The 14,866-nt window shown below is 45.2% G+C and overlaps 1 protein-coding gene across 1 annotated transcript in view; it reads left to right on the top strand.

Moving 5' to 3' along the window:
* Positions 1 to 14,866, top strand: part of WDFY2 (WD repeat and FYVE domain containing 2) — a 538,880-nt gene that overhangs the window by 238,462 nt on the left and 285,552 nt on the right. Inside the window, exon 4 of the mRNA XM_086935032.1 lies at positions 10,817 to 10,871. Within this exon, the coding sequence (XP_086791158.1) occupies positions 10,817 to 10,871 (55 nt within the window). The remainder of the gene's footprint in view (positions 1 to 10,816; positions 10,872 to 14,866) is intronic.

Raw genomic sequence — 14,866 nt, forward strand, 5'->3', positions numbered from 1 at the left:
TTTGGTCTACCCCCCAACCATTGAAGACGACGAACATGGGCAATTTCACCATTAATATGATTTGCAATTGGCCTATATATGCTCAGCCAATGCATAATCTTATTTTTTAATTGGGCGAAACCCTCCCTCTTATTTTGTCCAAGCACAGGCACCCCTGTTAGGACTACCACATAGGGTACTGCCTCTGGTGGAAGTTCGGGCAGAGGAGTCCTTCTAGGTTTCCCCCAGGTATGTCTGTTTTCCCCCACCTCCCTTATTGGTTTCCCCAAAAGTGAATTGGATATGTTACCAATGGTTTTGTTTGTAACATTTGACGATGATTGGTCAGAAGTTTTTTTTTGGATTGGTTTAGGGGGTGGGTGGTGTTGGACAGTCGCTGTCACCGTCTTCCCCATAGATTTGGAGGTAGATGCAATTGAGGGAGGGATAGAGATGGGATTAGGAATTGGTTTGGGTGCTTGAGCTAAAGTTGGTGTATTTTTTGATGCATTGTTTGGAATCGTATTAGTTACAATGTTTGGACCGGAGTTAATTACAACGTCCTTGCTTCCCAATGCATGCTCAATTTTACTCAACCTACATTCCACTTCCATCAACCTCTCCAAAATACTTGCAGAGTAAGATTTAATCAAACTCTCTATATCAAGTAATGTCACAAGACCCTTGTTCTCAATTGGTACATTAAGAACCGCGCTAGTGTCCATACTGTCCTCCTTGTCTGTCGGCAGATTTGACAAGGCTGAAGATGAAGATGATGTAAGGATCCCCTCGGTATCTATTTGTGGAGTCAACATTGATCGCCTTTTTGCCAAAATCACAACAGCTAAACTTGGGTTGTAAAGGGTCACCCTTTTCCGCTGTTTTTTATTCGGTGGTGGTCCATAGATTTTTTGGAAGGGTGTCTGTCTTTTGGCCCTATTACGGGGTATTTTCACTGAAGGCAGAACATCTCCCTTCAATGTACTTGGGCTATTTACGTGTGAAGTTGAGGACAACCCATTTGCATCTGTCTTGGGTAAGGTATTTGGTGTGAGCACAACCACATTCGCTTCCAAGGGCTGGCTATCCGATAGGTTATTCAACTCATTAACTATTAATTCAGTGTCAGTGTCGGTCAAACCAGTGACGGGAAGTGGTGGCAATAAAACTGACCCATTTTTTATGCTTTCCACGGAACGGCGCCGATCCGCCCGCCGCTCCGCCAAGACGATCTCCCTTGCAATATCAGGGGATGATTTGGAAAAATAATTGTCCAAGGTTCCATTTAACAGCACTCCCTGTTTGTCATGCGTGGGCTGGTCTATATTTAAGGAAGACATTTATAAGACTGGATTGAAGAAGCAAATAAATCAGAGCAGTAATGGCCAATGACAGAAGCAATCAGTACCTGTAGGACAAAGAGATGTGCCCAGTCCGGTCTCCTCGGGTCTCGGAGGGTCTCAGAGGGTCCGCCCTTAGTCCGGGCTTTGTCCCGGGATGAGTCCCGCACACGCGTCCCGCTCACGCGCTACGTCGCCAGATCTTATACCGGAAGATGGTAAAGGGGAGGAGTTCCCGGGAAGAGGCGGCAGGTGTGCCAGGTGTTCCACGCACAGCCTGGTGGGCCTCGCAGCCCTGTCCTCCTTAACAGCTGCGCTTTCTCCCAACGCAGCTCGCCTCACCAGCAGCACTTTCCCAGGGTAACGTGCAAGGATTAAAACAGTCAGCAGCAACAAGCACTCCTCTGCGAGCGGCACAATTTGATGTACTTTTGATGTGTAGACCATCTTTACAAAAACCCTAATCTCCTCTACACACATAAGTAAGAAAAGTCCATGAACTAGAACATTTTAGAAAACCATAGCACTAACTGCGGAGGCACAGCCAGGAGTTGTGACAGGAGCAGCTGGGCCTTTTTTTTATAGAACCTCTCTTCATCGCTCAAACTGACATTAAGGACAGGTAGGGGCAAGCAATAACACCAAGGATGGAAAATGTTGTAGGAAACGTGATTTATGCTGTGGTAACCAACAATTGGGTGCCTGCCTCATTGTACTGAAATCTGTCAAGAAATGAAATTAGTCCTAGGCGACTAAAGTTACTGAGATGCGTGGTGGTACTCTGAAATTGAGCGGTTGTGTCTTCAGTAGAGGACAGCACGTTTGTCTGTGCATTGACAATTTATGCCAGTGTTGTCAGAACCATGCTCAAGTGCACGTCAGCATACTGGATAGATTGAGTAATTCTCCTCTCACATGTAATGTCTTGTTGTTATTACTCCAAATTGGCAGACATATGAATTACGTAAGGACACCACAACTCTAGAATCTGCCAGTGGAGGGGCACCACTATATCCTGATGAACAACAGCCGTGCTATACTGTCCCTTTAGATGATATCACCCTGGCCAAGACCTCAGAGTTAGGTTTTTGTTGTTCTGCCTATTGGTTCTAGCACTGCAAACATTTTAATGTTATGCGCATCAGATGCTGTCAAGAATCCTCTGCACCTTTCCTATTTTTGTAAGCCTATATGTTAAGCCACACCGAGGGACCTGTTTTTCCAGTGTCCCCCATGTAGGGTCCACCTTGTGCCAGAGAGTGTCAGTGTCAGTATCTCTCTGCTGGGTATGTGCTTTCCTCCTTTCAATGCTTGCTCAGTGTGTGCTCAGTCCTGTGTGCTCAGTCCTCAGTTCCTCTTTAAAGCATGTGGAAATAATCCTCGACCCAGTCCTTTTGTTCCATACGTTGTCTCCTTGCACTGTGTTGGATACTATCTTGCATTAGACTTGAAGACAATAGTTCTGTGTATGTACTTGGATTTTCTCATTCCAGCCTCAAGCCTACAGATTGTAACTTACCCGGCTCTATATTTTCAGAGGCTTACTTTCATATCTGATCACAGAGCCCTTGCAGGAACTGTCTGAAATGTGCATGTGGAGGAAGATGTTACCAATTCCAGATACTCCAACAAGTAAACAAGGCCAAGTAACATTTAATTATACCGCAGGACCTTGTGTTTATTGAGGCATAATTAGAACATGCCACTGAAATGTGGCTTCCATCCACATGACCGAACACCTTATTGAACTCAGTTTGGCATTCCAGATGTTGCCCTTCTACTACAGGATAGTGATCACATAGGAGCCTTTAGACTCGCATGAACTGGTGGCATCCTTAGCTATACTATAGATGTAACAAACCTCTAGCTTGCAAAAACTAGCATTAGGGAAATAACTCCCTCGCCCCGCCCCTCCCCTCCATGCCATGCGTTCCTTTTTCCAAAGCAGTGAGCTTGGTTCTTGGATCATAGATAAGAATGTAGCAATGTGTTTACCCTTGTGTTGCTAGTTAGTTTGTCACTAATGACCCTTCCCAGTTTGGTGGACACGTATCCAAGGGGCTCCATTCAGTTCTCCACAGCCTCTAGTCTTTAAGGGGATAGGTTGTTCATTATGAACATCTTGGAGCTCATAACTCTCCTGTAGACCCTCAAAGTATCCCACCCGTTTTTAGGTCTCGCCTATTATATCTCGCAGGGATAAATAGGCGAGATTATAGTAAGCGGAAATGAAAGTCTACCTAGCCTGCGGATCGCGTACAGTTCATGTGAGCTATGCACATGCACACTTTCGCCAGCCACATCACGCCACCATTTGTCTGTGCCTCTGCATCAGACTTCAAAAGCTGCCGCTCCCCGCCCCCAGCGTGCACATCGCACACCACCATTTGTCTGAGCCTTGGCATCAGACTTCAAAGGAATGCGCTCCCCCGCCAGAGCAATGCAGAGAGCTTGTTTTGTTTTGCATCCATTTCGCTGGGAAGCCGTGTTTTGTTTGGCGTTCTCTGCACCTTTCTCGTTTTTTTTCCTGGACGAAAGTGAAAGCCTACCGTGCTTGTTTTACAGTAAGTAGCCTTGCTCCTCAAATGCTGTTACTGTTTTGCCATCTCTCTAGGGCAGGCGATCAACACCCATTGGGCTCACTGGGCTTCGGCCCCAACCCCACCCCCTGACCCACCCCCCCATCGTATATGTCAGCCCGGGTAGAGACAGCTTCTCGGGCTGGCGAGCATCTAATTGCAGCCGCACCCGAGCACTTAACAGGTCTTTAAAAGACCATTTACTTGTAAATGAGGCTTTTGTTCTGTGTTCACCCCTTCTTACAGCCACTCTATGGTTGGAAGAATTAGCCCCCCCCCCCCGAAATATTTTTCACCAAAACCCCGAAATTTGCCTCTAGTTGCCTGCCTGCTCTAGGGACACTCAGCTTGAAAACACTAGACTTGCTAGCTGCAATGCTACATCCGCTTTGCTTTGCCTCTAGACATGTTGATCCCTCGCAGACTGTGCTGACTCTGCCCCTCCTGATTCTGAAACTGACCAACGCAGTCACCACGCAGTTTCTTCTCTCTGTCTTATGATATCTGCCCTGCCACCATTTACTTCGGACCCTCACCCTTACACCTCCTCACCCTCACACAGCCTCTCACCCTCACACACTCACCCACCCTCACCCACCCTCACCCACCCTCACCCACCCTCACCCACCCTCACTCACCCTCACCCACCCTCACCCACCCACCCTCACCCACCCACCCTCACCCACACCCACCCACCCTCACCCACCCTCACCCACCCACCCTCACCCAACCTCACACCCTCACTCTCACACCCTCACTCTCACCCCCTCATCCTCACAACTCTCACCCCCCACACACACCCTCACCCCCCTCACCCTCACACCCCCCTCACCCCCCTCACCCTCACACCCCCCTCACCCTCACACACACTTTCACCCTCACACACACACACTCACCCACCTTCACCCTCCCTCACCCTCACCCCTTCACCCTCACACCCCTTCACCCTCACACCCCCTCACCCTCATCCCTCCTCACCCTCTCACCCCTCACACCTCCTCACCCCCCCTCACCCCCCCTCACCCCTCACACCCTCTCACCCTCACACACCCTCACACACCCTCTCACCCTCACACCCTCTCACCCTCACACACCCTCTCACCCTCACTCAGCCTCACCCTCACACACCCCCTCACCCTCACACCCTCACAACCCTCACACCCCCTCACCCTCACACACCCTCTCACCCTCACCCTCACTCAGCCACCCACCCTCACCCCCCCTTACCCCCTAACCCCCCTCTCACCCTCACTCACCCTCACCTCCTCACACACCCACCCCCTCAAACCTCCTCACCCTCACACACCCCCACACCCTCTCACCCACCATCACCTACCCTCTCATCCACCCTTTCACCCTCACACACCCTTTCACCCTCACACACCCTTTCACCCTCACACACCCTTTCACCCTCACACACCCTCTCACCCTCACACACCCTCTTACCCTCACACACACTCACCTTCACCTACCCTCACCCTCCCACACCCCTCACCCTCACACACCTCTCATCCTCACACACCTCTCATCCTCACACATCCTCACACACCCTCACTCACCCTCACTCACCCTCACCCTCACAACCCTCTCACCCACCCTCACAGCCTCGCACCCTCACACCCCCTCACCCTCACACACCCACTCACCCACCCACCCTCACACACCCACTCACTCACCCACCCACCCTCACACACCCTTTCACCCTCTCACCCTCACACACACTTACCCACCCTCACCCACCCTCACCCTCCCACCCCCTCACACACCCCCTCACCCTCCCACCCCCACCCCCTCACCCCCTCATACCCCCACACACCATCATACCCCCACACACCCTCAGACCCCCACACACCCTCAGACCCCCACACCCTCACTCCCCTCACACCCCCTCACTCTCACACCTCACCCTCACACCCCCTCACCCTCACACCCCCTCACCCTCACACCCCCTCACCCTCACACCCCCTCACCCTCACCCCCCTCACCCTCACCCCACCCCCTCACCCTCACACCCCCCTCACCCCCTCACCCTCACACCCCCTCACCCTCACACCCCCTCACCCTCACACCCCCTCACCCTCACACCCCCTCACCCTCACACCCCCTCACCCTCACACCCCCTCACCCTCACACACCCTCTAACCCTCACACACCCTCTAACCCTCACACACCCTCTCACCCTCACACACCCTCTCACCCTCACACACTCTCACCCCCTCTCACCCTCACACACTCTCACCCCCTCTCACCCTCACACCCTCACACCCTCTCACCCTATCACTCCATCACCTCACGCCTCACACTGCTGCACGCCTCACACTGCTGCACGCCTCACACTGCTGCACGCCTCACACCCCATCACCTCACGCCTCACACTGCTGCACGCCTCACACTGCTGCACGCCTCACACTGCTGCACGCCGCACACTGCTGCACGCCGCACACTGCTGCACGCCTCACACTGCTGAAGGCCACACAACACCACCACATCACTCTGGGACACCACCATATCACTCTGGGACACCACCATATCACTCTGGGACACCACCATATCACTCTGGGACACCACCATATCACTCTGGGACACCGCCATATCACTCTGGGACACCACCATATCACTCTGGGACACCACCATATCACTCTGGGACACCAGGGACACCACCATATCACTCTGGGACACCACCATATCACTCTGGGACACCACCATATCACTCTGGGACACCACCACATCACTCTGGGACACCACCACATCATTCTGGGTCACCACCACATCACTCTGGGACACCACCACTCACGTGGTTAGGACACACACTTTATAATGTAAATACAAGAAAAAATCTCATCTTTTGGGATTTAATCTTGTTTTTATCAGTTTTAGCCCATGGTTATGACACATACTTTATAATGTAAATACAATAACAAATCTAAACGTTTTGGATTTAAACTTGTTTTATCAGTTTTGGCCCAAAGACTTTTTGAGCAAACACCAACATTAAACTGGTGTCATGGAAGATAGTAACGGTTTGCTTCACCAGATTTGTAGGTGACCTGCAGCTTCTCTAGCTCCATAAGTTTCCAGTAGCCTCTTCTAGTGAGGACTGGCTTAATGAAATGCTGATTATGGCAAGACATGAGTGGTTTAATTGTAGACTTAATGACCAGGTTGCAGTTTTCGATAAAATGTGGGGATAGTTTTTACCACTGGGAACTTTGGTACATATGTAGTGCAGCACTGGTTCAGGTCCTTGCTCTTTATTGTGGTATACTGACACTTAACTCACTTAATAATTGACACATAGGGCTCCATTGTATACTGTGACATCCTTATCCCCACCGCCATTATTCTATCAAATGATATGCTGAGAAGTCTTTTGAACCGTTTGTACATGATGACCGTGTGTGCTAGTATAAAATCCTCTTTATCGTAGAGCAGAAGTGGATGTCTGTTTTTGTAAGACTGTGTGTAATATTTGAATGCTTTAGAATATGAGATCCTGCATGTGGAATTGATTCTCATCTTTCTGAGTGTACCTTAACTAACTATTCCTGTTTGGAAAAACAAACTTCAACCTGCACATGAGTGCTGGTGTACCTCACTGCTCACATTTGGCTTCAGTGATGTTTTTGCTGTATCTCGATTTCCTTAGCTCTTTACTGATGGATTCTCTTGTCACCATCAGATGACTTACACCTTTACTTAAAATATCGAACATCAAAGAAATCCTAACCCTTACATCTAAACAGACTTCATCCGTTTCATACTCAAATTCTAAAACGATCACATCCTTTTGAACAAGCATAAATTTGATGTTGTACCTCCCGCAGTCTCCTCCCAAAAGTAAAACGCTTGGGTTTCATTATCAACAGCACTTTAGCTTTATCCCCTAATATCATCTTGATTACCCATTTTCATATTGTTGTTCTTTATTCACTTGAAATTATAAAGTACCTCCTTTCTAATCCACTCTCAGTGCATTAATTATTTGTCAACCGGACACTGGCCACATCATTCTAGTTTTGATTCCTCAAGCATTCTTTTCCCTGATAGACTCCTCACAATGTCACAGTTTATCTCACCATCACTAAGAGAAACTTGAACCGCATCTCTACAGTTCTGAAAAAATCTTCCCTGGCTGCCATTCGAGATGACATTAAATTATACTGCCCTACATACAACGCTCTTCTTCCAGTAGACAATGAGGTCTCAGCAGAAAATAAAACCCATATTTAGAAACTTCAAAGTTCAAAATGTCTCTATAACATTTTAGCTGGTGTTGCAACGAGTTTCTAGAGCTCTCTTCCCACAAAATGAATCACTCAATTCAACTTCCTCTTGTTCAAGAAAACGCTATAAATGCATCTATTTCAACGTCATATCTGCTGACTCATTCAAGGCACAATAGCTTCGCTTCCCCACTATCTGCGTTGTTACATTTCATAATTCATGTTTTGTTTGGTGGCAGCACTGTATTCATCTCTTATTGTCCACCTGTGACATATTTCACAGTTTATGAAATATTTCACAAGCAGCATTACTATACTGTTCTTAAATATTTTTCCTTAATCCTCTTATTTAGAGTATAGCGTGCTTATAGGTCTCAGCATGGGTGCTTTATACAAAAACATGAAATAAATAAGTTCAGTTGCCATGTTCATCCAAACCATTTTTCTGGCAGTGCCTTTGATCTATTTTTGCTGCCTTCCTGTCTCAGACTGTGGCACACTTTGAGTCTGTACAAAATAATTCCTGTTCTCTTTGAACACCTAGTCATAAAATCTCCTTTCTATCAGATGACCATTGCTTCAATTCTGCTCTGTTATTTGTGGTTGAAGCACTGACTGCGATGCTACTGCCGATATAAATACTGTGGGCGAGTAGCTGGTACGTGGCTTGATAATGGGCTCTGCTCTTTACGTAGCTCTTTTGTGGTAGTGCTAGGGAAATGTGTTTGGTTACTTGAACCTGAAGGTTTCACGAATACCAAGAATCTGTGTCTACAGGAAAGATGAATATGGAATAAGAATGTGATGGTCAATATGGTGAGTATCGTGTACTGTTTCTCCAAGAAAGCATTAATGTATGGGAAAGACAACTTAAATTGTTTTAAAAAAGAAACCAACCGACTCTAGTTCTTCTGCAAAAGTAAATAAAAAAGCTACAAAGTAGTGATTGAACCTATCTACTTTAATCATCATGAATTTTCCCAAGTTTTAATCATTTATAGAATTCTGGTAGTCCATAACCTGTACAGTGGGACGTAAAGCTAGCTAGCCGAGGTAAGGTCAGTAGCATTATGTGATTAAGTAGGTTTATGAGAAGCAGGTTTTTTTTCTTCACTATTGGAAGATAGTCCTAGGTGGGTTCGTTCTACAGGAGTACTTGAACGGCTAAATTTAAAACACGTTTTTGAACACGTGGTCTGTAGAATAAAGGCAAAGTTCAAATGTTTTGTGTCTCAATTTAAAAAAATCTTTGGACAGGATACAAGTGAAGTTTTATTTTACAGACTAACTCTTTACTTTCTGATCTTGTGGTGCATAAGTAGTATTGTGTATTATAGAGTAAGAACATGTCATGTGCTTGGGCCATTTTTGCATGCCAATTTTTAAAGTTTGCAATGTTGATTTGTTCGAGCTCATGCTATGTTACCTACAACTTGTGGATCACAAAATTCCCATGTGTATGGTATCCTATTGCTTTAACCTGACTGCGTACCACAGAAAAAACACTTTTTTACTGTTTATTCAACTGGAGGGGGTATTCAGTAGCTGTGATGTGGAATGCCAGTCTGTACCAGTGATGGATACCTAAACACAATAAAGGGTAGGCTGGTGGCTTGAGACTTCCTGGTAGAGCAGTACAGGATTAGGTTTTGCTGTTGAAGATTTTTGGCCACGAACAGGAGAGTAGTTTGCTACCAAAAAGGTGGATCCACATTGATGGTAAGCCATATCTCCTGTAGACTGTTCTTAAATATTCAGTGCTTACTTAACAGGCAATAGATTTAGGGAGCATAGGATCAACATCTGCTGAACAGCGTATTCTGTATCTACTGGAGAAACTCACATATTGTCTCAGCTGTGTAGAAAGGTCAAGCCCAGGAAGAGCACTTTTATGATCTCAAGAACAAAACGATTGACTGCATAGGAGTTGAAATTTGTGAGGACAGAGACAGTTGGGGATTTAAAATGATCTTTCGTGGGCAAAATTGGGTTGGTACCGCATCCTATACAACCAGGCCTTTGGATATGGTGGTGTTGGAATATTGTATTTGTTTCTTGAGACCGCCACTACTAGTGTGTTATTTTAGGGTTTATTGTTGCTAATTCTTGTGGTTAAGAGGTGGAGGCATGTTGATGAAATACACAAGAGTCTTGCTGTATTTTCATCCAGCAATTTATGATAGCTTTTCGCTGAGAATGGCCTACTATTATGCTTACAGATGTATGTTCACTGGAATAATAGATCAAAAGAGGTTTGTTGCACTGATCATCGTTGCTGGGCAATCTATTATGTGCTATATTCCTGTTTTTCTTTATACTGATGACTTCAAATTTTGGTGGTTATGTATTTGTTGCCACAGCATATGCTGTCCTGTTAAGTAGCTGACAATGTAAAGGAGCGTTACTATTTTAAACTGAATTCCTAAATCGAAGTATGATCCTTAGTGTGTTCATGTGCAGCTGATCGGCTGTGCTATATATCCCTTTGCTTTTTCTAGGTTTACTAATTTGCGCTCAAGACACAGATGTTGTAACCTAACAGAGTGCTGTTTAAGAGTGCATATCAAAGATATAAATGATGTCCGAATGGTGGTTTGCACTACATTTAGTTTGAAAAACCAAGTAGCACAACTTAGATGACAAAATAGAACATCAATTGAAATATTAATTGAAGATCTTTTTTCTTCCTGTACAGGAATTTATTTTAGCGGAAGACTACAACAAAATGACACCAGCTAAATCGTATCTAGGTAAGAATGTATGCATTTTTTGTATACCAGCGGGGCAGGGTGGTGTAGGATGATAAATGGGACAGGAGGAAGCATACCCTAGCCAAGGTTTTTACTTGTTAGACAGCAGAGCATTTTCATATTGCACTGATGTTTAAATGTTTCTGTGGAACTGTCTTCTGTTGCATTGCAATGTTTTGTGAAACAGTCTTCTGTTGCATTGCAATAAGGAACAGCAAAGTTATGTGTTATTCTACTGATGCCGCTGTGATAGGTAGAGATATCTCTCCTTTCATGTTTATCTTGTAGGTTCACACAGGCTAATATCTCTCCTTTCACATTGCCATTGTAAGCTCGTATATTTGATATGAAATCTATCTCACGGACTGATACAGAATCTATACTATTTCGGGATAAAATCTGTAAGGGCGGAGCTCTCTCTTTTGTGCTAATGTTGCAGATGTACATAATTGCCAGCAGGTCTATTTCTCATTGTGTCGATGGTACTGGTTCAGACATGATGGCAGTGTTCTGATCCCCCATCACATTGAACTTGCACCGGCTGTCTCCTGTGACATCAGTTTTTTGTGTTATGTTGAACCTTGCATCTATGACAGTAGAACAGTCTTTTGTTAAGCCTATTCTACTTGTTCGTGATCATTATCTTTTGTTTCTCTGGTCTTGCGGCGCTCACATCTGTGACAGCAGGGCTATTTAGTTAATGCAGGTGTTTGGCCTTCTCACGGCATTGGTGGTTGCTTGAAGAACTCCTTGCAGAGGCGACTCCTCCACAGCGTCGCCCCACTTAGTGTAAAAGGAAAAATAAAATTATAATAACACAACGTTAATGACAATACAATAATCATCATTGTATTTTTCTGTAGGGAGCCCGAGTCAGTTTATGGGAGGTTGGGGTTGGGTTGTGTCACCGGGAGAGGGAGGAGTGATTTAATGTGCACCGTAAGTGTGCATGACAGTTTTGTTGGCCATGTTGGGCGGCCAAAGCCTCATGCTCTCTTAGCATTTCTCCATCCAGCTGTATTGCACAGCAGAGTGTAGAGAACATGCACAGGCTCCCACTTGCTGTCTGACTGCCAAACCAGGCTGCTCAGATCACTCACAACACTGCTGTCATGCTGGTGACAGTATATACTAATGGTTGGTTCTGTCCAGAAAAGTACAATTGCTTCAGAACGTTTTGCATTTATCCTGACACCTAGCGAAAACAGTCAATGGCATACGGTCAACATTAATTACCACACAGACAAACAGATGAGACTAATGTTATAAGCTTAAAATGTGCCTGATATATTGAAAATAACATATAGTATTACATACATAAATATGTTTCATATATAAAGTACATTACAAAGAACACAATCCAAACAGTAGAACATTCAACATAAAAAAACCACATAGAAAATTACTTAATTGGGCATCTGTATGTGCTTAGAATGTATATTCAAACATAACCTTATTCTTTGGCATGGATATGTTGGATACTAATACGGAATACCTAATCTGTACGTCGACGTTTCAACCCCCAATAAAAGAGTGCTATTGCAAAACATTTCCCAGAGTCATCTTTAGGACTATGGATATATTATACATGTCAAAAATACAAATCATTTGGAAAAGAGAGCATATATTGCTCTCAGACCATTAGTATCCCTACCTTTAGGATTGATAGTTCATATAATGGAGGCAGCCCCTCAGTTAAAAACCTGTGTGTGTGCTGGGGACTATACCCAGGAGCTGGTTGGCACTTTTCTGAATTGCCACACCAAGGGTTACTATGGAAAAAAGGGATAATGTGCTCAACATTAAAGCTGTATATCAAGCACATTATATGGCCGTACAGTGTGTTTTAACGAGCCGCAGTCCTACCTTATCTGTCTAAATAGCCTGTGTCAGTAGGGAGAAATGCCACACATCTTATTCCTTCCTCTGTGTTGGAAGTGGGGACCAGTATTGCTTCCTGCGTCTTAGTAATTCAAATCATTTCTATAGAGTACATAATTCAAAATGTCCCCAGTGGTTAGATAAAAATAAAGATTTGAAAATTACATTTGTTTCTGCTTGAAAACGCAATATCCGATATACCTTCAAAAGCGGTGCTGATGCACCCATCTGTATCCGCGGCACGACCTGAGCCTACTGATAAGACGCGGGCTGGCAGAGAGTGAGCTAAAAAGGATGGCCGCTGCGTAAGCATGCACGTCCAAGACAGCACTCCGCGAGAGAGCTGCTTGATGACTCTGGGTAACGCGGAAGCCGTCATATCCGAGATTCTTGTTGGTCATGGCAAAGCGACCTGGTTAGAACGTGAAACGGATATTCACAAAAAAGTATTGCGCCTCTAGTCTGTTGGATTGTGAGGACCGAAGTGTAACCCTCCGCAATAAATCGAAAGTGCCTGTGGTTTATTTGGGTGCCTATCAATAACCATAATAATGTGATTATATACAATTATATACAACAAGCTGCATTTCGATGATTACCACACATTACTATCAGTAATGATAATGTAAATGTACCACCTAACCACTATACATTTATATACAATTGTATACAACAAGAGACACAACATAATACGTAATCATCGCAACATTGTCAAGAGTACACATTTATGAAGGACATAGCTTATGGAAAAGCACAACAACAACTGCTTTAATTCCATGAGTTATTGAGTCAAGATATATGGATCCATGCATATGACAGAATGAATACATGCTAAAACAATAAAATTGTTTTAGCATGTATTCATTCTGTCATGCGTGGATCGATATATCTTAGCTCATGCATTTATGCCTGCTCTGCACACCCCCGGGGCACTTTGGCAAAACAGAAGGTGCCTGCTGACCCTTGTGCATCCCCTTCTGTAAAACTGAAAGCGCTGGCGCAGATATAGCTCCAGTGCCCTCTCAAGAGAGCATCTCTTCATTTGCAAATGTTATAGTATATAGTGTTATAGACACGGGCGCAGAGGCAAAGAAGCTGTCAGAGGGTGCACTGACAGTGCGCCTCCTGATAGCAGTCCTCTGCAGGAGGTCCTATGGACCTCTCAGACATCCCCTTGTAGGCAGGTGCAGTCGCTCACTGCATCTGCCTGCACGAGGATCTCTAACCCCCTTTTAAAGTGCAGTTTGGTTGCTGCCTGCACAGTGAAACACATAGCTGCTTCAAAGCTGCTGCGTTTTTCACCTGAATGCACTGCCCCCAGGCCAGCACATTCAATGTAAAAGGGCGCACTTTCCCTGTTTAAGCCCGGTGCACCTGTTTTAAGGTGCGTCGGACACAAACGGGAAAAGTGCGCCCTATACATAATAGGTCCCCAGGTGGATATCGGCTCTTTGTATGCCCTCTGGTATCTGTGTTGTTTATTCCAACTCAGAGGTACCTCTCATCAGCTCCAACCTAAACTTCCCCACTTCCACAACAGCTGCCAATGCCCTATTTCTCAAGAAAAAGACACACACATGTTTATTCGAACTAGGCTATATACAAAAGCTAGGAATGTGCCTTGTGCACATGTTCAGCTGAGCTGATTTAACTTCAGTATCTTATTTTTAAAACCTGATTGGCACATCCTTGACTCTTCCATTACACTGTTTCATACATGTTCCCTTCCCTTACCTTGGCTGCCCCAGTCTTATTTGACTTACCTATTAAGCAGCCACCATCAATTAAGAGTAGGCTCTGAGAGATAGCTTATTTATTCACGTAGTTTTCTAGAGCACGGACCATGCTCTTTGTAGTGTAGAAGGGTTGTACTGGTTTTTGGGGGAGGTTAAAGGTAATGCAAATTACTGTGAAGAAATCAGGAGCGGATGAAGAAGTCCATAGGGAAGACAGAATATGTGGATGCACTGCTTTCAGAACAGTCATAACTATACTCGTAGCATATAAGTGTATGTATATATGAGTTGTTTCCCGAGATCAAATGCAGATAACATTATTAGTATAGTTATCCTTGATTCGAGTCATTGCTTATTTAGGGCTAACCATGGCTTTAC

Source organism: Lissotriton vulgaris, chromosome 8, assembly GCF_964263255.1.
Source record: "Lissotriton vulgaris chromosome 8, aLisVul1.2, whole genome shotgun sequence".
Lineage (NCBI taxonomy): Eukaryota > Metazoa > Chordata > Amphibia > Caudata > Salamandridae > Lissotriton > Lissotriton vulgaris.